This window comes from Cheilinus undulatus, linkage group 17 (assembly GCF_018320785.1).
Source record: "Cheilinus undulatus linkage group 17, ASM1832078v1, whole genome shotgun sequence".
Classification (NCBI taxonomy): Eukaryota; Metazoa; Chordata; class Actinopteri; order Labriformes; family Labridae; genus Cheilinus; species Cheilinus undulatus.
In genome coordinates, this window is record NC_054881.1 from 23051401 (window position 1) to 23076439 (window position 25039).

Here is a 25039-nt window from a genome sequence, read left to right on the forward strand (position 1 = left end):
AGCTCCTTTACAATAAGGCGCAAACCATCCCCATAGTCTATGTTCAGAATGTAGTTATAAGATTTTATATAAGAATGATCACATATTGCTGGTCAAGACAATAAAATCAAACTTCATATAAAAAAAAGGCTAAAAAGTTGAGTTTTTCCCATTGACATCCATGTCACTGGTCAGATGAGACTGAGTTATGTTGGTCCTTTAAACCATCCTGATCATCCCATCAGCAAGAGAGTACCTCTGATGACATCTCCATGGTTACCGCTGTGAGGCGCAATCATTGGATGAGAGGACCCCGTCTTATCCAATGGTTGGTTGAGCTCAATCGAGTCTCTGAAAAATCTGTTTGTAAAACAAAGCTGTATTTCAATCTGAGGACTGAAGCTCCATTTGAAGTAGTTGAATCTGTTTATTTTTCTGTTTTCATCTCTTCAGTGTTACATTTTTTGTGTGCTGAAATCTCAGAGAAACATTCAAAACTGAAGTGACAAAGGTCTGATTGATACACTGGGGATGGGCAACTTTGGCTACCAAGGCAGCCACATTAATGTTAACCTAACTGCTAGAGGGCCTAATTAATCTAAATTGTAAGATGCTCTCCATAAAGCAATCATAATTACAAATAATATAAACATACACTGGTTTAAATGATTATTATACATGTTATATATAATAACTATGCATAGGTATTGGACTGGTAACACATTGGAATTTTTTTATCATGTTTTCTTCTTATTTACAGTTTAGTGATATAGTAAACTGGCAGGTCTTCCTTAGTGAGGAGGGGGCCCCCAGCAGGCCCTACACATATTTCAAAGCTGCAGCCTACTGATTATTACCATAGCTCAGCATAAAGACAGGAAACAGGATAAAATTTCTAGCGTATCCCATGAAGATGGTGTAAATGAAAGTTGTTGTTTTTTTTACCTATTATATTGTAAAAAGCTGTTCCGCCTCCTCTAAGTCTGTGTTTGACGTGTTTACCTGGATCCAGCTTTAAATGTACATCAAATGAAAAGAGTTAGAAAAAGATATAACCCCATTTAGTCAGTTGTATTTATCCATGTGAGGTAGCAGAAACTCTGGGCCTTTTTCAAACTGCTTCCTCCTTACTCATACTTACGCACATCATGGATTTTATCTAACTTAACACTAGTGATGGATTGTTCATGAACGAGCTGATTCAAAGAGCCGACTCTTTTGCATGAACAACAAGCTCCAGTTTTGAGAGCTGTTTTGAATCACTATTTTCAGTGTTAATTTTTCCTTGACTAAAACTGTGACTGAAAATGTTCTTCTACAAGCTTTTCTTCATGAGAAGGACGAAGACTAGCCAAAAAGATCTTTGGTGACTAAAACTGACAAAAAATAATTTTAGTTTCTGTCAGAATGAATCAAACAAGACGAATATGTAATTTAGTTTTCGTCAGACATTCAGATCCATGATATTTCTCTGGGTAAATTTGTCAAAATACAGTACATCTGCAGCTTTCTGCTTCTCGGCTGTAGAAAGAACGGATCCCAGGTTTGGCAGAGTGCATAAAACTGTACCAGGATTCGGGACCAGATTTAGGCAAGAGAATAAATGCTTGGACTGAAAGTAAAGACAAAATATGAGGACTTTTTATGGACTAAAACTGGACTAAAATGTTTTTGAGTTTTCCTTGACGGGTAGAAATGACTAATGTGCATGAAACTGAAAGGCATTTGGGACTTAGACTAGAATTAAAATAGCTGTCAAAATTTATGCTATTATTATTACTGTTATTTTTTTTTTATATATTTTATGTGTGTTCTTTGTCATGTGATTGATTAGTTTCTCCACACTATTCTACCACAGGCACACCACACATTAATAACTCATGCTTGATGGTGTAACATTAATGTTTTATGTTGATGTGTCTCACAGCCCAGCCAGTGAGCAGATTTCACCTGACCATTTTGGAGAGATGAGACAGAATATTTTGAAAAAAATACTGCATGATATTTTCAAAACTTGAGGATAGCTGGAGTAAAATAGTTAGGGACAAATACTGAGGCCAAACTGGTACCCAAACGAGGAGCCGTTTTGGGGCCAAAAGCTGGCTCTTCTTGCTGAGGCGAGCCAAATGATCTGGATCACTGAAGAGGTGTAATTCCCATCACTTCAATAACAATATACAGACATTAGACAATACTACGCAAATTAACAAATTTATTAGACCACCACCCAAAGTAAGGTTTATGCCACAGCTGCTCTAAATTAACAGCATTGGTAATTACCAAAATCATTTTTTATGTTTCTGCAATGGTTAATACACCAATATGTAGAAGCTCTTTAACCCAAATGATATTTTTAATCATTATTGTTATCCATGGATTTTCAAATGTACTGATTTACAAAAAAACTGAAAAAATAGTAAAGCACATTAATATTTCTTGATTAATATGTCAAATATTTAGTTATTTACTTGCATTCCTGAACAGAAAAATTAGTTTTAGTGGTTGAATGTTATGCTTGATTAATTTCGGGTTTCTCAGAGAAGCCCATTGAGTCGGCTCAAATTTGGGTATAAAAAGGTGAATTCAGTTTGAAATTCCTCATTCCTGTTCAAAATGGTAAAACGTGGAGAGCTCACTGAAAATGCATCAAAGCACTTCATGATGCTGCTGTGGCATAAACCTTACTTTGGGTGGTGGTCTAATAAATTTGTTAAGCACTGTATGTACCATTCTACACAATGTAGTAAAAATTAATCATATTTGGTGGCATTTTTAAACCTTGTTTAATATGATAGTGTAGGATTATTTTTTCCAAATACTTGTAAAAACAGAACACCTCACTGTCTAATAAATGCGTTATCCATTTTTAATGTTGCCTCTCAGCAAGAAGGTTCCTGGTCTGAATCCTGGTCAGATAGGGCCTTACTGTGTAGAGTTTTCTTCCTCACACAGACTAAAGACATGCTGTTTAGGTTAACTGGTGACTATAAATTGCACGTAGATGCAAGAATGACTGCTTGTTTGTCTCTGTCAGCCTGACATATGGCTGGCAACCAGTCAGGAGTGTACTACACCTGTTGTCCAGTGACTGGGATTGGATTCCAGCCCCGATGACCCCAAACAGGACAAGCGAAATCAATCCGTTTTTATCAACAAAATCAATAAAAATGTAATATAATTAATCATAATGATTAATAACTTGAAAACTCATGTGAAATGGGACTTCCTCGAAGCTATGTGAAGCTTAGGGCCACAGACATGATTAAACAATTTACATTTAATAAAACATTCACAATTAAAAATGTAATTCAACAAGTATTCCTAATACTAAGTCAAGACTAAAATACCCTAAAATTTACTCTAAAGATCCTAAATGCACTGTGACTGTAATACAGTAAATGTTGAATATTGCACAAAATAAATGATAGAAGAGTGAATGAAGGGAAATAAGATGCTCTGTTGATGTAAATGTTTTGATTCAAACATCTGCATAATACTAGTGTTTGTTTAACTTGTAGATGTGTTTAAGCTTATGCTGTAACACCTGTTCAGCATTGATGCAGACTTGCAGTTTGGGGGTTTAAATACGCTCTAACTCCATAGTCTAAGGTGTTGGATGCCACTCAGTACAGTAGACCATCAACAAGAGTGGGTAAGAGTAGACAGAGGTGTGAGGAGTGGTTTGAGAAAGGACAACAGTCTTCCTGACAGTTTTTCCAGCTCTTCCTGGAGGATACTGAAGCATTTCCAATCCACATCAGATACAAACCTGTCTATCATGATATCAAGCCAACTTTTTTCTACACAGAAAACCTTTATAGGAAGTCAGAATTCCTTCTGTAAATCTGCCCTTTTACCCTCACTCATGAACAGCACTCTAGTAGATTGTTGCCTCAGGGCTGGGAGTCAGTTCCTGCCCCAGAAATAGAGTTCCAGTACTTCATGCATGCAGCCCCATTTTTGTTTTATTTTCAGCACAGATTTTTAAAAATGCCCTGAGGAAATCATACATTTATACAGCAAGGACACCATTTAATTTTTAACCCTCATGTTAGGGAGGAAAATACTCCTTGGAGACTCTTTACAAAGAAATAAACACAGAATCCTTGAAAAAGGCAACAGTGGAGTTACTTTATTGTTTTATTAAGAGCAGACAAACAGCATGGATGTTGCTTGCATTATATACAATAAATATAGAACAACAATTGGCATGTCATTACATAAAGTAACTCCAGTTTATGCTAATACATGTTGAATACCTGTTTTCATAGTTATCTTTTCAACAAAAAGTATCCAAATCCAAATCTCCCAAGAACACTTAATGTAGCTAAAATATTGGTTTACGTTGTCCTCTGAACTGTGTATGCATTCTTTGTTTGAATCCTTGGCACTTGACTGGTGAGTCAAGACCCAAAGTTGGTCCCAAAGCCAATTTCAGAAGGTCACAGATATGAGGTAAAAAGTTTAATCTCTAGTTTAAACTGCTCCATTTTAATTAAAATGTTTGAATATTTAAGAAACAAAGGTTGCAGTTCGTCAATAGGGAGGTGGTGGTGGGTCCTTAGGCTAGGTCACACAGGTTAAAATCAATGTTTAGTACATTTTGGTGTCAAAGAAGACAAAAAGGTTCGGTTTTTACAGTAAAAACATTGTAGAACTGTCTAGACCAGTCATGTATTCATAATGGCTTCTGCTGTCTCTCTCTGGTTTGTCTCTCTTCAGGCGGGCTTTTTATTGACAATCCCTTCTACCAGCCACGGACCATAGCTCCGTTCATCATCCACCTGGGTCCACAGGATCTCTTCTCTGACTTCTAGAAGCAGCAGGTCATAGGAAACTTTCTCCACACTCATCTATGTGGGACGCAGGACACCTGATTCCCTGTCTGTGTGAGCAGGCTGCCTTTCTATCCAGGTGACAGACTCTGGGATCCACAGCTGTTCACTGGAAAACCAGGCGGAAACTGTCTGACCTGCAGAGCCAGGAGCTCTCTTCTACTACTTTGTCTCGACTCTCGCAGAGAGTGACTTTACACGAAGCAATACTCGGATTTTACGAGAAACGTTCAGCTGCGATTGCTGTGCGAGGCTGTTTTTTTCTTATAGCAATACACGTGAACTCCTCTCTTCGAGCTTACTTACTTGAGAAGATGTGAATGTCCGATGGAGTTTTACCCCACACAGCATTGCAATAGCTCATTCTGATTGTATATTCTTTGTATGTGAGTGTACGTGTGGCTATAACATGACTATATACACATATATGTATGGTGTATGTTTCTATAACGATGTGTTGACAATAATATTACTATATGATGATGTATTTATGTAAATATTCTATAAAATATAACTATTGTTGGTATAAATTATTTTAGAATTATAAAGTGAAATGTAACTGTTATATCACAGTATAGCTTTCTTCCAATTTTATATACACTGAGCAATTGAAGCTAGTCCTAGGAGATGCAATATTATCTTTGGTATTCTATTAACCTGTGCTGTTAGAATAATATGCTTCCTTCCTTCTTTCCTTTCCTCTCCTCTCTTTGATGTCTCTCTGAGCCTTTCTGAGCACGCTCTCTGCTGCCCGAGGTTTGTTTACATGGCCCGGACCAGAGGTGCTCTCTCTACTGAACACTCATACTCTAATCTTACACACTTTTCCTGTCAGAAAGCACATTTTCTATAGTCTCACTGCTGGCAGGGAATACTGTTGTTACAAATACAGTACTGTAAATGTATAATATGTGTATACGCAATCCTCCCTCCGCCATCACCACACGATACACTCATTACTCAGAAATACTCTCAACTCTGTCCCGTCTCCGTGGGGACCAAAAGCACAGCTCATGAACACCCATTTATGTTTTCTGCAAAAATACACACATCCACACACACCCTTCCCTCCTGACTCCTAACACAAGTTTATGGATGTAAGAGACAGAGGAAGCACTTCTTATGCGACACTGGTCAGGTCTGTTGACTGCATATTAATATAGACAGCATGTCTCTCTCTCTTTGGGTTGAACAAAACTGAAGTTAGACCCAAACCTGCTCTGACATGTTCTGCTGGTGATGAAATGTGCACAAGAGGGAGCTGGCTGGTGGAACTGAACGTCTTTCTGCTATCAGAAGTGCACGCTAACTTTGTGATAAAACATCAGAAATCCCACAGGTCGGTTCAGGTTCTTGTGTTGGATTGAAGGAGACAGTCATGTTTAAGTGAAGGTCAGAACTAGTGATCTTCCTAGGCGTATAATTCTGTTGGTTGATTTGCAGCATGTGGCTAACAATATATATATTCAGCCTGAACTGAATATCATCACCCAATGCTTCTGTTAAATGTGAGTATAATCTGGCACGGCCTCTGGATTACTTCATTCCCATTTCTAGATCAAAATCCTGCTGTTCCCATATGCTATCGGTGCTAAAGCAGTTGTTATTTCAGATTAAAGAGCATTGTGGCAGTGAGGTGGTCGTCGTTATGAAAAACTACAGTGGCTGCTGGTGGCAGGAGGCTGCATTTGACCAGGATAGTGAGCCTAAAAGGATAAAATATGAAAAAGTAGTTTAACTAACTAGTAATTTTGGTTCTGACTACAAAGTGATACAAAATTAACCATTTAGCCGGCTATTTGTGCACATACCTAGTGTAATTATTATTATTTTCGTGATGTCAAAAGTCCCAACTCTTTAGGGAAAGAAAATGTGCTGTACTTTTCAATTTAACACTGAATGGTGATAGCATCATTTTGACACTTTTTATTGCTTTAAAATTGGTTAAATCGCTGACAGAAGTAAAGGGTGACCAATCACACTGATTTATTTTTAAAAAAATTTAAAAGATGAAAAATGGAGATACAAGGTTTTTGCCGGACACCAGTGGTGACACCAGTGGAAATTGGCCTAGCAGTTAGGTTGTGCCTAATGTTCATGAAAGACTTGGGTTCAAATCCAACCTGTGGCTACTCACCAACTCTATCCACCATCATCCTCTTAAATAAAGGCATCAAAGACCAAAAATTAAGATTAAGATATATAATAACAACAAAGCTTCTTAGAAGGATGAACAGTTCAACATAAATAAGCTAGATTATAGATAACTAGGTTTTTCAAAATTGATGGTGATTTATTAAGGTCAATAACTGGTGCATTAATTTCCTTAATAGCAATTAATCTTATGCAATCCCTTTAAATACATTTTGTTTAAGCCACTGCAACATCGACCTGCTGTGATAGTGTTGTAAAATAATCCTCCATCACTCCTTAATGTATCATTTTACTGTAACAGAAACTCACAGACAGCTTCAATCCACAGCAATCCTTCTTCTGTGGTTAAGATTATGTCATAATCTTTGATCTACCTGTAAAAGAAGGTCTTTATCCAAACAGGAAGTCAATTGTCCTTTATGTCAAAATGAAATTAAAACAGTGGAATTTCAAAAGGGATGTGATTAATTGCAATTAACTACAGAAATTCTGAGATTAATCACAGTTAAGAATTTCAGTTGTCGGACAGCCTTAAAAATAATCATTAAAACAAAATTCAAGTTGACAAAATTTATCAGCCATGTAGTTAACCTTATAGTTTGATCAATGCCCCATCTGTTAACATGGAGGAGGTGGGGCTTATGAGGTACTATATATTACAACCAGGAGAGCTCTAAGTATTTTGGCTTCACTCCCAGACAGTTGTCCCTCTCTCCATCTAAGCATACAGTCTGTGGTTTAAGCAAAAGTTTTAAAAGTCAAACATTGACTTGGGTGTATGTACTCCTTTATGTGGATGATGTCATTATTTCCAGTCACTTCATGTTGATTTATATTACTGGCAGGATTTGAGGTATTACTTTGAGGACATTTCAGTGGTTGGTGATGTCAATTGAAGGGTTTTGTGGAGGAGTTTTGCAGCTTTGCTCAGTGTTACATTTGCAGCATTTGCTGATTAAAAGACCAGGGAAAGGAGCGCTGATGCAATCCATGTGCTGAAGCTGTGGTCTTCTAATTGGGCAGCCTGTGGTTCTTTTCTTGTGTGTAATTCCCCTCTCTCTCCTGAAATTTCTGTCATATTCTCTGTCCTATCAATCCAAGGGCACATATCATACCCTGAGCTTTTGATATAGTCCGGTCTAAACATCTGTGCTGTTTGTTGGTCAAAATAAGTCATGGATTCTCTCCTTTACTGTATGTGCCAGAACAAGTAAAGCTGTGTGCTTCCATGGCTGAAGGTTTGGGTTCATGGGTGGAAACACCAGGTGAGAGGAATGTGTCATTATAATGACTTACAGTCATGTTACACCAGGCACAGATTCTGAACTTAACTTACAGCAAGTTTTAGCCAAGGATAGGACGATTAAAAGTGTTTGATCAGAAATGATGGCAGTTAAAACATTTGCTCTGTGCTCTGTATTTCACGATCATCAGATCTTGATTCATAAATGTACTCGAAGTGGAAAAGTTGGACAGGTGCATCAAAAGTTTGAGCCATCATGGCTGCTTGTTGTTGGAGGCAGAGACACCTGTCAGTCAAGCAAACACTCTGCAAAAGTTTTCTGGTAGGCTCTGTGGCAACTTTTCACTGAGAGGCATGCCTAAGGAGGACAGAATTAGGCTTTTAGATCAGCTTACATTGTTGAAAACAAATCCTGAATGTGTTTGGGTCTTTTTTGAAAATGTGAAGCCTCTCTGCACTGGGCTTCCTGTCCCAAGTAATCCTAAAATGCGTGTTTACTGCATATGAATATTTGACCGTGTAATGGTGATCTTGTGGTTTGACTCGGATAGCTCATTGAATCGTGGAGAGAATATATTCTTGTGTTCTTTATTCAGGTCTGGTGTTATCTTCAAGGCTCTAGACTAGTTGCTGACATATTTTTCTCTCATGTAAACGTCTGTGATGCTTTCACGCCGTTCATGAGTTGTTTTTTGTATTCCTGGTCTTTGATAGAGATGAAATGTCAGACAGCGGAGGCAGAATCAAACAGAATGCGCATCAAAAGCCTTTGATTCTCCTCACGCTCGCCTTGATCTGGGCACCGGCTCCATCTGACGTGTTTGTGCCAGCTTTGATTTGACAAAAAAACGACGTCTGAGAAGGAGTCAGAAGACTCATCAAGACCCCAAAGCTAATTTTTTGGAAACAATAAGTCAAAAAAGAGATGAGATTTGTGACGATACTGAGCTGAAATGTGAACAAAATGAGCACTGATTGTTGGATTTTAGGTCAAAGATGCTTGATTTCTGGCTGTGCTTGACATAGCAATTCAAGTTTTGATTATTTTTAGCATAAGATTTTGCCAGTTACATTCAGAAATGGACTTTCTTGCATATCAACTCTTCTTTCATGTCTAAAAATAGTGTCCCCTGCTCTTTCAAGGGAAAATTTGTCTATAAAATCTGTAACATTTAGTCTCAAATTCTGCATGACTAGCATTTAAAAACTTGTAACAGTACCTAAGCTGTCTCTTTAGTGTCCTTTATCAATATTTCATCGCTAATCTTTGTTTACATATGACAACCAGATCTGGCTGGTGTTTACATCAGTAAATAAAGTTCCAGGATCAGATTGTCTTACATCCCTGGTACGCAGCAGCATTAGGATATTAGTCTTGAGGAAACTAGATCCTGCTTCCTAATAAAGTCTAACACAGGTATTTATGACCGTAGATCTCTGCAGTGTGTATCTGTTGTGTGTTTTCAAGTCTACTTCAAAACTTTCTGCACGTCTAGCCACTTCTAAAAGTCTTGACATTTTTGTCCCAACTCTTCATCCTCCTGTGGAATTCACATGGAGGTGAATAACTCTGGAGCTTGACCATGTGGAAACAGAGCTTCTCTATCAGGGAAGAATTTCTCCTAATTTCCCCTCTGCCCTCTGTCTCTACCTCTCTCTCCCTGCCTCCAGATGGCCCACATTAATAAGGCAGACAGTCATAGCTCGGTGAACTACCTTTTCATTTCCCTCTCTGACTGCACAGACACGCAGGAGGAGTCGCCCCGGCTGCTGACCCTGTCCTTCTCTCGCTCTGTTGGCTCGGGGATACACTGTTGGTCTAAAATTGGCACAGACTGATGGTGGATCCATCCACTGTATACTAATATGGCGTGTCCGTCTCCTTCTATTGTACTAAAGTGAAACCAAAATTATGCTGGTGGCTGGTGGCTAACTGAAGGTCAGTATAGTTTAGCCTATAGTCTCAGTTTGGGAACTTATGATGACTGTATGGTTAATTTTCATTAGATTTGACCCTCTATACTCTGCTCATTCTGTTAAGGACACTGCAAGAAGCCTCATGCATCAACAGAGCTGTCAATCATGAAAATGCATCTGCTCTTTTTGCATCAAAAACAATTTAAAACAGAAATACTAAGAAAGCTGTTCAGTCTGACAAAAGTCTGTACAGTAACAGATAGCCATCTAGATAGAATCAAGGTTTGAATAAAAGGGGGAGAGCTTAATATTTTGACTTCATTTTTAGGCAGTTGTGGCTCTGCCCATGTTAATATACAGTCTATGGATGGGTCTTTAAAAGATCTTTGATTTAGCCCTGCTTATGTAGCAGTTAGATTTTTTGAACTAGTTTATCAGAATCTGACAAACAGGTTTTTCTATACAGATTACTGATCTTGCAAAGCTCCAGGCTGTAACACTTGTCCCCTGTCAAAGATCTGACCAATCGGTGACATCTGAGGAGAAACAGGTGGTAGCCACAGGTGTTGCAGTGCAAGCCTGTAATGTTTGTAGTTTTATCAGAAGTGGACACCATTTTTTTATTTAAAGAAGAGCAAGAGTTTAATTTACCAACTTGCTCCACTAACAGTGAACAGCTGCCTGTTGCTCTACTTTGTCATGTGTTTTTTGCTCTGATTGGACAAAATGAATGTGATATAACATTTGTCTAATCACCCCCCAAGTTTTTTTTTAAAGGTTCTTCTCTTTCCAAACACCATCTATGAGCTGACTCCCTGATGGATGTGATATAAAACGCACGCCATGGACATGTGAAACAGTCTATCTGGCATGTCAGGTTATAAATGTCGCAGAATCAGCCTAAATTCTGATGTTGTAAGATGCTTTATGTATCTGAATTCCCCCTATCTAGTAAGGAACGCTGCAGGAGAACAAGAACATTAGGTTTTCTTGTTCTAGAACAAGATGATACAGAGAAAGTATAAGAAACATTCAAGATAACTCCTTTAAACATATCTACAAGAAAAACCATATCGGTGGAAACAGACGACAGAATCTGCCTCTTCCAGCTGTTCTTCCCATTCTACTACATCTCCAAGAAAATGACAATCCCAGCTGTAATCCACTTTTAAATGTCCCAGAATGAGAACATAAATGTGACACACTTTTCCCTGAGTAAACCCTCTCACAGTACACTGCAAAAACTCAACTCTCCCGTTGTCTGATTCTTAGTCAAAAACATACTTACGGTTTTGTCGCATTTAGCTGACAACCACATCCTATTTCTAGATATTTCAACTAAAACATTAAAGTGAAATTGTTCGTAACAAGTTAAAGGAAATCAGAAAATACAGTGAGTTGTATTTGTCTTGAATGAAATGTCTACATCTAAATTTGTTAGTTTGACTTTTTACAAGCAATTCAGGACTTATTAATGTACGGTTTTGTCTTTGAATTAGAGGTTTATCTGTACTTGTCTGTTAAATGTGGCCAATGTAAAGTAAGAAGATACTTCAGACTAAAAATTTAGAATGATACTCTTTGCAAAGTTTGAGTTTTGCACAGTGGTGTTTACTCGAGGAATGCAATGTTAAGTTTTTGAAGTATATGAACTTCACTTTTTTGAAGGGGTGCTTATAACCTTTACCCCACTCCACTGGAAAGAAAAATATTATAGTTTTGACCTCAAAACATCTCTAAGAATGTTATCATACCTGCTATTTTGCTCTAAAGTCAACCGATTCATATTTTTTTTCTTAAATCTGATCAGAAAGACAGTAAACTTTTGGTGTAGTTCTGTCTGTCATTAGTGATGCAATACATGTGTTTGGCATGTTTCCTCAGCTGAACATCAGTTTTCTGAGCAACATATTACAAATGAATTCATCAGAGTACTCGGATTGGTTTCTTGTAGTAACAAGTAATGTAACACATTGTTTTTTCATTTCACATAGTCCTTTTCATAAAAGTAATCTGTTACTAAAAAGTGTCCTATTTCCCGTTCACTTTAGTGGCTATAAAAAAGGAAGGTCTCTGAAGCACCTGCACAGCTTCTGTTTCTCTCCTACCTGTTGGCATGTAACTGCTGCCTGCAGAAGGCAAACACAGTGGTGTTGTGTGCAAAGCTAACATTTTAAGCTTGTGAGATAGTAGAGAGGAGAGCATTGCGATGTGAACTTGTCCCCATTTTGCTGAATTATTGAATAGGCAAGTTAAACAGCAAAATGTTATTTTCAGTCAGCCGTGCAGAATTACGCACAGCCTGCATGTAACTGTGATTCTCCATCCGTGCACCAATGGCCAAATCTAAAGCTGTGTTGTTTTTGAAATGAAGAATGATTCATGCATTGTGAAAATACAATATTTTAAGCTTTTTACTAAGTAGTTTGAATACATAAGGATTTCTAAAGGCAAGTGCTTCACTCCTTTAACTTAAGCAGTAACTGATCCAGCAACTTTTACTTGTATCAGTTAGATTTGACCAGGAGGGTCCGAACTTTGATTCAATCTATGAAGTTGTGTACTTTGACCAGCACTAGTTTTGCAGTGTAGCCATAATTTGATGGCTTTGACAGAGACGTCCACCAAAGAATCTGATCCTGTGATGGATTTTCTTCTCCTGTCCCCTGATACTGTTTCTAAAACATCAGCAGCCATTGTATTCACAACACCCCCCTCCTCCCTGCACAAACAATGCCTCTCTTTCTTCCTCTTCTTTGGGCGATCAACACTTACACCTGTACATCTAAGAAGCACAATACACCCACACATTGTTCTCAGGGCCACCTGACACACTCACATGTATGCAAATAGACAAATATCACACAAATATGTAATTATTGATGTAAATATTCCAGCAAGCACAGAGAGACAGCATGATATTCTTTCACTCTGTGGTTTGTATATCACACCTAAGACCGTACTGTATGGAGTATAGATGGTTCAGACTTGTTTGAACTTCAGGAATTGAGCCATTAAGAAAAAAGGAAAATCCCCCATCCCTATAATTTTGCTTTCTTGGTGCTTTAAAACAAGCTGTCTGTAGCAGTGTAAATAATGGAGCTAGCTTTTGGAGAAAAATCTGTGGAGCTTTGCCATCAGGAGAAACGAGGGACGAGTTCTGTCATCAATAAGACTTTTCTGGCTCTGAATGCAGGAGCTTTGCATGTTTCAGATGCTGCAATATGTTCAGTAATTAGTGTGATGAACGTTGTCATTGCCAGGTAAAGTTGATGATTTGGGTACAGTTTCCCCATAAGGCACCTGTTCATTCTCCTGCCAGGTCACACAAGTCAAAAAAAAGGAAGTGATTGTTGCAGAGATGCTTTTTAGGATTGTGATTTGCTTTGTGCGATGGATTTATCCTGACACCAAAGACTCTGAGGCCTTTGTTGCACAAATCTGATGATCCCTGCGGTCTCAGAAGGGAGAAACAGTGCTGCATGTGATCTGACATTCAACATAGGTAGAAAAACAGCATAAATCCAGCCTAGCTATGGAGGAAAACTGGCTTCTCATTCCTGCTCTAGCACACAAAGCCTGGTAGGGACTATATTTATGTGGATGCAGAGGGAGACGAGTCGTAGAATAAGCCTGAAAGTCCATCTGTGAGTCGCTCTGAGCGCTGCGGAGCTGCAGAAATAGATCCCGGATCACATTTCAACTGCTGAGGCAAAGTTAACCCGACTAACTGCTTAACAGATCATTTTCTCCAGGGTGTGTGTGCATGTGCGTTTTGGAAATGTGTGTATTCCTCTGGCAAGCACATCAACAGGAGGGAATGGGTGGCAAACACATCTACACATTACTGCAGCCACACAGCATGTTATTGCATATTTTCCAGTCATGATCCACTGATTGTTGAAGTCCAATATCCTCCTGATAAACGATCAAAGCTTTTTGGTTGGGAATGTACACTGTTGTTCTAGTGATTGTAGAGTAGAATGTATTTACTCATAGAGAGAGTAAACTTGCTTTTTTGTAGAGAAGCATATATACAGAATATATATGGAAGCATACATATATATACATCTATATATCTTTTGAGCTACTTGTGTGTGAGAGTTGTTTTCGGGCGCATCCATCATTTAAGAAAACCTACTGTATGTTTTATTTCCCCTTTATCAGTTTTTTGTTTCTTTTTCGACAAACGTAGCGTCTTACGAGTGGCAAGTGTTTACGTTTTCCTGTAAATATGATTTTTTTATTTCATTTTTTGACAATAAGGGGATAAAAAGATGCTGTTTTATGATGCCGCCTATGAATCTATAAAGTGATATCTGTCCACAGAATCTGTTTAAAAACCATCAAAATGATCAAAGATTAATGAAATGTATTGATGGGTTATTCAGGGTGGGATGATGATGATGATGATGATGAATGAAGGAGGTGGTTTGGAGTCGCTGTAGTAGCAACATTCATACAGTGATGATCCGTGGTCATCGCTGTTTCTGACATAATCTATGCTTGATGAATAAATCAGAGAAAGTGCTGAATCTCTATATATGACTATGCTTTTTTGTTTACATTGTCTAACACTGGCTCATTAATATATTGTGGGGAAATGTTTAGCAACATAGACTAGAACTACCATCTGGCTGTTATACGCCTCCAATGATAAAATTACTAGACAGTGAAAGTACATGAAGTGGTTTCTGTTGTACTGTGATTTGTAGAAATATTGTTGACAAGGGCCAGTGGCTTTGACCTTTGAACTATGATGATTGATTTATCCAGATGTCATAATGGGTATTTGTGTAAAGTTTAAAAAAAAAAATCCCTGGAAGCATTCTTAAGATGTCATAGTTACAAGCACAGAATGAACATCAGGCCCAAAGACCTTGACCTTTGACATATGACCTCAAAACTCTTATCAATTCTTTCTTAAGTCATATCAGATATTTGTGCCATGTTTGAAGAAAGCCTCTCAAAGCATTCATGACATATCATGTTCAGGAGCAAGGGCTGAACATGAGGCCCACTGGTTTGCTCTTTGACCCATTTAAAAAAAATCACTTTAGTTCTTTCCCTGGTCAAAGTGAGTTTTATTGCAAGGGTTAGAGGAAATCACTCAAGGAAAGCATTCTGCAGAAATCAGGTTCTCAAGGTATGAACATGAGGCCCAATGGTCTTGACCTTTGAACCTATATGCCTCAAAATCTAATCTATTTATCCAAGAGTCATACTGAGCATTGGTGTACAGTGTGGAGAAAATCCCTTGAAGTATTCTTAAAATGTCATATTGACAAACAAAGTATGAACATGAGGCCCTGAGACCTTACCCTCTGACCTTCAAAATCTAATCATTTTATTCTGGAGTCATTGTAGACACTGTACAAAGTTTACAGATAGCCTCTCAGAGCTTACAGGAGATATCGTGATCACAAGCAAGGGATGAACATGAAGCCCAATGGCCTTGACCTTTGACCCATGTTTCCAAAATCTAACCAGTTCATTCATGACTCATGATGGGTATTTGTGCATAAAAATGTAAGCCTCCTAAAAATATCATTTTTTAGGAAGGGATGAACATCAGGCCCCCATGACCTTGACTTCTATGGCTTTCAAAATCCATCTGTACATTCTTGATTCAAGGTGAATGTTTTTGCAAAGTTTGAGTACAATCCCTTAAATGATTTATCTTATATCAAATTCATAAGTGAGGGATGAACACGATACCTTGACCTTTAATCTTGTATCTCAAACATTTAAATCAGTTTATCAAATAGTCATAGGGGAAATCTTTGCATAGTTTGAAGGAAATCCCTTAAAGCGTTATAAAGTGACAGTGTTTGCCAGACATGGCTGAAGATGAGACCATTCATTCTGAGTCAGAGGAAATATTGGCACAGAGTTTGAAGAAACTTTATGGCCTTTTTCTAAAAATCCTACTGACAGGCTTGGGATGTGCATGAGGCCCAAATACCTTGACCTTTGACCTGTGTCCTTCAATATCTAATCAAGTCATCATGACATCATATTTTTTGTGCAAAGTTTGAAGAAAAGCCCTGCAGGTATTCTAAAGATTGTATGTTCATAAAAAAGGAATGAATATGAGGCCCAACGACTTTAACCTTTGACCTTGTACTTTCAACACTGAATTGGTTGATCTAGTCATGGTGGGCATTTGTGCGTAGTTAAAATTAAATAACCCAAAGTATGCTTAGGATATGTTTACGAACAAGAGATGAACATGAGGCCCATGGCCTTGACCTTTGATTTATGCTTTCATATCTTCTTGAGTTAGGAAAAATATTTGTGATACTTAAATTAAATCCCTCAAAGCATTCATCAGATATCAAGTTCATGAGATAAGGATTTGTTTATCATTAGGTCCAGGTGAATATTTGTGCAAAGTTTGAAGAAAAGTTCTTAAAGTTCTCTTATTTTGTTAAGCAATCATGCTCCATGCACATTATTTAGCATATTTCTTTAACAGCACAAAGTCCTGGTTTTGGCCTCTACCAATGATCTGGTCTACTCTATGCACCATTTAAAAATGATATTTTTAGCACCATCTTTCAGAGTGGTTTAGTCAGACACTTGGCAAATGTAAGTATAGTTCCACCTTAAAATGCCCACATTCTGACACCTAGTAGTGATAATACTTGTGTCATTATGTCAAACTATAATCACACAGTCAAGGTTATGGGCGATAATTGGCGAGTTTTTCTAAGACGACTTTCAGCACACGGCCTGACTAGCACCACAAGCTGTCAGTCACGCTCAGAGCAGCTCTGCTGACGGCTCCGTCTGAGTATCCAGTGACATCGACAGTCAACACCAGCAGCACACACACACTGCCGCCAATCATCCTGCAATGCAAGGAGTGTGTGTCTACACAGGTGAAGAAGCAGTAGAGAAAGGATGTGCAGCAAAAAAAGATGAAGAAGATGAGGATGAAATTCTGAAGATGACAGTTATCCAGGTAAATTAAACCTAACTGAACGGATATCAGGAGATTACATTATATCTGCATTCAAATGAATAGTCAAAGCAGACCATGTTTGGTCTTACTATTCCCAGAGAGTAACAGTAAAATTAAGGAATGTAGATGAAAGTGTGACAAATCCAGAATGTAATCCAAACATCCAATACATTTAATACAGCAAACATGAAAAACACACTTTTATAACAATAAAGAGCTATCAGTGCTAAATGATGACTGTAAAAGGAGGATAATTGCTCATTATGTCTGCACAATCTGCAGAAATGTTCCCATGATGACACAAGTCTGTTTAACTCAAGCAGAAATATCAGATCACAGCTTGATGATTAAACTTGGCTGTGTGCCTCTTCTCACATCTCCTGATCTCACAGTTATGTACACACTAATCTGGAAAACTAATAAGACACACAATCCCAGAGGCATCTCTCTGCATGGTCCACATTCATACACAGGAGAGTAATAAATGACCTTGGACGGCCGACAGCTTCTCACAATGACCAGTGTTGTGTTTCAGCTGGTAACAGGAAGCTATGATATGCTCACAAATCAGAGTAATTTGACAGGACCGAGTCCCTCCTCACTGACACTGGACATAAGTGTTTGTTTATAAAGAGCTACTCCCTGGTGAAGAGTTAACAAGGCCTCTTAATGACTATCTTAGTAGGAGCAGTTTGAACCAAAGACTGGAGAAAGTATTAGATGAAGTGTGAGTGAAGTCACCCATTTGGCTTCTGAGGCTGAATTTTGAGGCGAGTCTGTGGTGGCTGCCATGCTGAAAATGCTGTCTCAAAGTAACTTTTTTTCAACATAGTTACAGGCAGCTGATGCGAGCCCTAAGCTTCCTGAAAAACAGCAACAACACACTGGTTTACATTTGTATCAGCCTTGCCCTTCGTTATGAGTAACTAGTTTCTTTTTTTAAAACCATGACAGACAAATTATGAACAAAATTCACCCTGTTTGGTTCAGTGTGTGCCCATAAAGACATTTAATAAGACCACTGAGTCAAGTGATGCCATATATTTGAGATCAGCGGATTCACTCTATCAGCCAATTGCACTGGTGCTGTCATATTTATACTGCTGTAGCTTGGCTATGCTTTGCCACTTTTGCAACCTTCCTCCACCCTAGCTCCTCTTCTATGCCACATCTGACTTAGTCAATGTCATTCTGTTGTCACTGATGCCTGCTCTGCTGCTTCTCTCCCTGCCTCAGGATTTCCTTGTAGACACAAGAAGAGCAGGAATGTGTGTCGCTCCTGATTGATGTTTTCCATACAGGCTTGTGGAAGGGCAGAACAGCCACACCACCAAATATACTGTAAATAACAGCAATGAGAGCAATAACTGCTAATAGAGACATTTATAACCACAAATCATGTGTGTATCTTGACAAAGGGGCCCTGAATGAAACAGCATTTTTAACCAGGCTGTGTAAAAGTCTTGATTTCTGCTGTGAAACTAGTGCAAATTTGATTTCCAGTGATTAACAAAGCAGAATACACTGATTGTTTTAAAGCATCTTCATGACTTTGTAAAGACTGAGTCATGATCATCTTTTGAATTTGATTTAGGTAGGAAATGTTCATTGTAATTGTAAACATGTTTCATTTGTTCCCATAAGTACCTCTAAGTATTTTACAGTATTAAGAAGAGAAACAGATTTGTTTTAAACATTCATCTTTAGGGGATGATATGCTAAAGTGGATGCTGACCTTGTCTCGTTCCCTTACTCTCAGTTCAGGTTGACAGAGTTACAAACAGGCCTGTCTTCTCCTCTTTTCCATGACAAATTTAAATCCACACTCATTATTTTTACAAAGCACCAGTAAGTGTTTGAAGTCTGTATAATTGATTTATTACCGTATAAACTCTGACTGCTGTGACACCTCTTTACTTCTGACATGTTTATGACCTCAAACACTGTTATCCGTACAAATCTTCACTGATGCTGATTTAGTCTGATGGTAATAAAGGGATTTTAGAACAAGTCAGCAGGCATGAAACTAATGGAGGGATGCACTGATCAAAATTTGAGTCATTCATGAGTAATAAAAAAACAGTTTCAGTGATTTAAAAAAATGGAAGATACAAGATGAAAATGCAACAGTCTCCTGACATCACCTCAGTGTTTGTGCACTTTGATAAATCAGAACATGTAAACGACTTCCAATCCCATCAGAGAGGAAGTTCATGCTATTTTCTCAATCTTTAAAAAATCTTGATAGTGGTAATCAGATGTCAGAGCATGAACATTGTGTAGACTATTTCTTTTCCAGAGATTATCTCCCAGCACAATTCTCTTTTAAGAAGGGAATTAAAGAACACAAAGAGAGTGGTTTGATTTCTAATTAGACCAACATGTTTTATAAGCAGCTGGAGGCAAAAGACTGCAGTTCCTCTAATGTCCACATATAAATACTATACCTTTAAAAATGCAACAGTTTCTAGCATGTTGCCCAAATGTGGTCTCCTATATATAAATCAAAAATAAGGTCACTTTAAAGAGCAAATTTATCACTTAAAGGTCAGACCAAAATGATGTCCAAGTAAGAGCATTTATAGGTCAAAATATACAGTCCCTATAAAAATTATTCATTCCTTTGGATGTTTAATCCTTTTATTGGTTTTATAGATAAATCATAGTCAATATAATTTGGCTTTAAAAAAAAAATGTAAATGTCAAAGTGAAAACAGATGCCTACAAATTAATGTCAATTAAGTAAAGAAAAGTAAGTTTGAATAAGTGATTGCATAAATATTCACCCCCTTTAAATTGACCATCCAAATTCAACAGAGGTACAGTCTATTGGTGCGAGTAGTCTCTCAATTAGTTAAAGGAGGATCAGCTGAGTGAAGTGAATGTGTCTCTAGTGATTATAATATAAAGACACTTGTGTCTGGAAGGTCCAGTCACTGGTTAATCCTGGCTACCATTACGCCATGAAGACAAAAGAACATTCCAAGCAACTCAGAGAAAAGGTTAATGAAAAGTATAAGTCAGAGGATGGGTACAAAACATTTCCAAGGCACTGAGCATCTCCCGGTGTTCGGTTAAATCCACCGTCAAGAAATGAAGGAATATGGCTCATGTGTAAATTTGCCTAGATCAGGCCGTCCTCACAAACTGAGTGAGCATGCAAGGAGACTAGTGAGAGGACACAAAGACACCAATGACTACTCTGAATGAGTTACAAGCTTCAGCAGCTGAGATGGGAGAGACTCTGCATACAACTACTGCCTGGGTTCTTCACCATTTAAAGCTTTATGGGAGAGTAGCAAAGAGAAAGCCACTGTTGAACAAAACTTAGCTTCAATCTCGACTAGAATTCACCAAAAGGCATGTGGGAGACTTCCTGGTCAAGTGGAAGAAAGTTCTTTGGTCTGATGAAATCTAAACGATGCTTTTTTGTCCATGAAGCGAGACGCTATGTTTGACAGACACCAAACACTGCACATCAACACAAACACACCATCCCCACTGTAAAGCACAGGGGTGGCAGCATCATGCAGTGGGGATGCTTCTCGGCAACCTGCCCTGGGAGGCTTGCAAAGATAGAAGGTCATTTGAATGCAGCAAAATATGGGAAAAACCTGGAGGACAATCTTATTCAGTCTGCAAGAGAACTATGGATTGGGAGAAGATCTGTTTTCCAGCCAGACAATGTCCTGAAGCATACAGGAAATGGTAAAAAGAATGTTCTAAAGTGGCCAAGTCAAAGACCAGACCTCCAATAGAGAATTTGTGGCTGGATTTAAAAAGGGCTGTTCATGCCCGCCCGATCCCCATGCAAAGAATAGAGTAAAATTGCAGTTTCCAGATGTGCAAGCCTGACTGAGACCTACCTCACAGACTCAGTGATGTGATTGCAGCAACAGTGCATCTACTAAATACTGACTTGAAGTCATTAAATATGTATGCAGTCATTTATTTTACCTTACACATTTTCATTTAAGTGACACTACTTTCTAAAAATATGTTTTTACTTTGATATCAAGAGTTTTTGTTTTTCTTGGTAAAAAAGCCAAATTATATTGACCATGATTGATTTAATACAAGGGTTAAACATTCAAGGGTTGCATAGTTTTCTTATAGTTACTTATAGTTTAAAATATCATAATTACAGGACCGAATACGTCAACTTGTATGTCCAAGTGTGACCCCCAATAGGTCAAATTAAAAACCTTTACAGGCTTAGATATGGTCACATACAGCCCTAAATGCAGCCACTTATTGGTCCAAATATGGTCGCTTGTGAGTCCAAGTATGGGCATTAAATATGCTCACTCTTAATTCCAAAAATGGAAACATATACGTCCAAAAATGAAAAATGGTGACAGCCAAAAAAACAAAATCAAGGATTTGAAAAAGGCAGTTAGCAAGTCACTTCTATTGTCCTAAGTTTTCCTTTAATACCCACGCTAATACACTTCATCTTGTAAAACTCCAAGGACTTCCTTTTAAATACTTGATGAATCCTTATCTGATTATTTGGATCCATAGAGGCCATAAAATCACACTATAAAATCCTTGTTATATGATCAGACGTAAATAGTATTTTAGGATTAATGACATGGTAGACTCTGAATTATCTCCACCATGTGTTGGTTTCTCCCCTCTCTCCTGCTGAACTCGTCAACATTACAAAAAGCCAAAGTAGTGTCAGATGAATGGAGCTGAAGAGATCAGGTGACAGAGAGTTCAGGAGGTCGTTGGGGGCCTCTGGGGTCTACATAGCCTGACACTGCCCCCTCATACACCCCATTTCATCCCTGTCTCACAAATCACTTGTGACAGAGCCGAGCAGCAACCAAAGATGCCCGTCCCATCAGCATTCCTGTTTTGCATTTTTCACTGTTGCTGCCTTGCTGCTTGTATTTTTAGCTCTGTAACACAGGACAGGAAGAGGAGGGAGGGGAGGGGAAGGTGTCGGGCTGGTTGCATAATGCTGATGCCTGTTACCTCCAGCCGCTGCAGGTACCCGCTTTCCAAACTCGACACGCCTGCTGCTTTGGCACACATAGAGCCAAAATCCTAACAGCCGTCATCACTAAAGGTGATAATTTGATGGGCCTGTAGTAACTTCTAAACACTGCAAAATGTAATATGAGAGACCCCCTGGCACAATCAGAGCACACTGTATTTTATATGCTCAGGCCGTGGTAGAAAATAGCTCTTCTCTGACACAGATAACAGTGTGACCATATGTTACGGGCGATCTCTGAGGGAGAACAGAGAACCAGAGCCAAAGTAAGAAAAAGCTATGACGAGATTTCCATCCTGCTCCATGGAGACGGCTCGCTCAATTGGCTGACAGATAGAAGCTGTTTTCATGAGACATAATTAGCAAGACGAAAACGGGTTTATTTTCATGTTCAAAACTCTCTCAGATGTCCAGAGAAGTGTTCCCATGAGGTAAAGGAGAGGAGTCTCATTATTACAACAGCACAAGCCTCTTTTATCTCTGTCTACTCTTCAGCTGCAATATGAAATGTTAGCAAGAGAACGGAAGAGGAGGAGACATGTTTGGATTTTTATAGAAGCTGTTTTTGAACTCAGGAGACAGATGAAGATGCAAAACATCAACAGATAAATAACTTTAAATACCTTTTAGAAGGTTTGAGGTGACAGGATGAGATGGCTGAAGGGCCTCAAAAGCAGCAATCACTGTCATCCATGCTTGTTAAAAGTGATTAAGAGGAGGTGTTTGTTTTGGAAAGGGCGGTATAGGTGTTAGAGCGGAGGGTTCTGATCTTATTCAGCTATTTGAAGAGATATTTTGTCTTATTTAAGCTACAAGGCCTCATCTTTTTTTAATTCCACTGGGTACAGAGACCGGTAAAACATGGCCTTTGTCCTTGCATGTTCATAATATATTCACACTTTGTACTGCTCTACTTTGTGAGATCACCTTTATATATATATCACCTTTTATAAGTCAATTTAGGTCATAATTACACTATTTTCCAATAAGAGCGCTATGTTACAAATGCATACAGATTCTTCTTTGCAAAACTGCTCCAGCTCTGTCAGGATGCATGGGATCAGGCATGAACTGCCCTTTTCAAGTCCAGCCACAAATTCTCTGTTGGATTGATCTCTGGGCTTTGACTCGGCCACTCCAGAACATTCACCTTGTTGTCTTTAAACCATTTCTCTGTAGCTTTCGCTGTATGTTTCGGGTCATTGTCCTGCTGGAAAATAAATCTTCTCCCAAGCTGTAGTCCTCTTGCAGACTGAATAAGATTGTCCTCCAGGATTTTCCTAGTTATTGCAGCATTCATTTTACCCTTCCTTTTAGCATCCCCACAGCAAGATGCTGCCACCACCGTGCTTCACAGTGGGGATGGTGTGTTTGTGGTGATGTGTAATGTTTTTGGTGTCTTGCCTGATGGCCTAAAAGCACTATTTTAGTCTCCTCAGACCAAAGAACTTTATTCCACTTGACCATGGAGTTTCCCACATGCCATTTGGCAAACTCTTGTTGAGATTTAAAGGGTTTTCTTGAACAGTGGCTTTCTCTTTGCCACTCTCCCATAAATCTGTGACTCGTGAAGAACCCCGGTAACAGTTGTTGTAAGCAGAGTCTCCTTGCACAATCACTCAGACTGTGAGGATGGCCTGATGTAGGCAGATTTACATGTCATAAGCCTTCCATTTCTTCCTTTCTTAACTCAATGGGATGCTCAGTGCCTTGGAAATTTTTCTGTATCCATCCTGACTTTTATTTTTCAATAATCTTTTCTCTTAGTTGCTTGGAATGTTCTTTTGTCTCCTTGGTGTAATGGTAGCCATAAATACTGATTACCAGTTGGCTGGACCTCTGTTTGAATTAGGTCAGTCACTTCAAAGGGATGAATATCAATGCAGTCACTTACTTGACATTACATATTCTTATTCAACTGACATTACTTTGTAGAAATCTGTTTTCACTTTGACATTTAAGATTTTCTTTCTCAGGTCAGAACTCCACTTAACTTATGTGACTGAAGTTGTAGAAACTACCCGTTTCCCTGGCCAGAGGACGGTTTTGTTTGTTTTTTGCCATCAGTAATTTTGAATATGAGCTTTGAGAATTACTGACACAAAAACAGGAAAAATATCACATGTCAAAAAATGAGTGAAGAAGTTGGCCTTCCAGGAGTGTACCATGTTTTGAGAAAGGTTTCATTAAAAAGACATGAACGACCAAACAAGTTTAGCTGAACTAACTCACTGAGCTGTTCAGATGTTTGTACATTAAAGGGATATTTCTGTATTTTTGAAGTTGCGTTGTATAAGGCACTTGGCAATGATAATGGCATTAGTCTTCAAAGATTTCAGTCTGTGTTGCCCCTTTAACATAACTATCCTTCTGTGGGTAGCAGCAAGAAAGCTGCCTTAGTTCAGGTCACCCAAACAATCATTTTGGGGGCAATAAAATGTAGGGAAGGAGTCAGGAGCCGGACTTGAACCCATACCACCCATGTGCATTGAGAGCAACTGAACTGCAAGACCATCTGTGCCAAAAACAACAGCTCTGTTATTTAGAAGAATGATACAGTTAAGTAGATATTGTGAGAAAACAACAGTTCATACTTAAACATGTATGTTATCAATTATACTGGCACATTTGAGAGGCTTCAACAACTGATAAGAGTATTTTTCAATCATTCAATGCCAATTATTCTTGTTTAATCAATCAATAAATATATCTATTTGTCAAAGAATGTAATCTAATAACCAAATCAAATTTTGTCTTTTTTCTTTTCATGAAAGGTCTCATTTCTAAATTAAATAAACTCAGAATGACAGAGACTCAAACAGAAAACAGAAAAGAAAAAGGCTCAGAGAGGAAATAAATAACTGGATGGTTTAGGTTTTTCATTTTCTGTAGATAAAAAGAGTAACTGAATAAATAAGAGAGGCAAATGGATTCTTGTG

At 38.4% G+C, this 25039-nt stretch overlaps 1 protein-coding gene across 9 annotated transcripts in view; it reads left to right on the plus strand.

The window, feature by feature from the left end:
- Window positions 1-14574, plus strand: part of LOC121524929 (spermatid perinuclear RNA binding protein) — a 171619-nt gene extending 157045 nt beyond the window's left edge. For all 9 annotated transcript variants that reach the window (XM_041810520.1, XM_041810521.1, XM_041810522.1 and 6 more), the window contains one exon: window positions 4702-14574. In XM_041810520.1, coding sequence (XP_041666454.1) covers window positions 4702-4796 — 95 coding nt within the window. In that variant the 3' untranslated portion in view covers window positions 4797-14574. The remainder of the gene's footprint in view (window positions 1-4701) is intronic.
- The last annotated feature ends 10465 nt before the right edge of the window (window positions 14575-25039 follow it).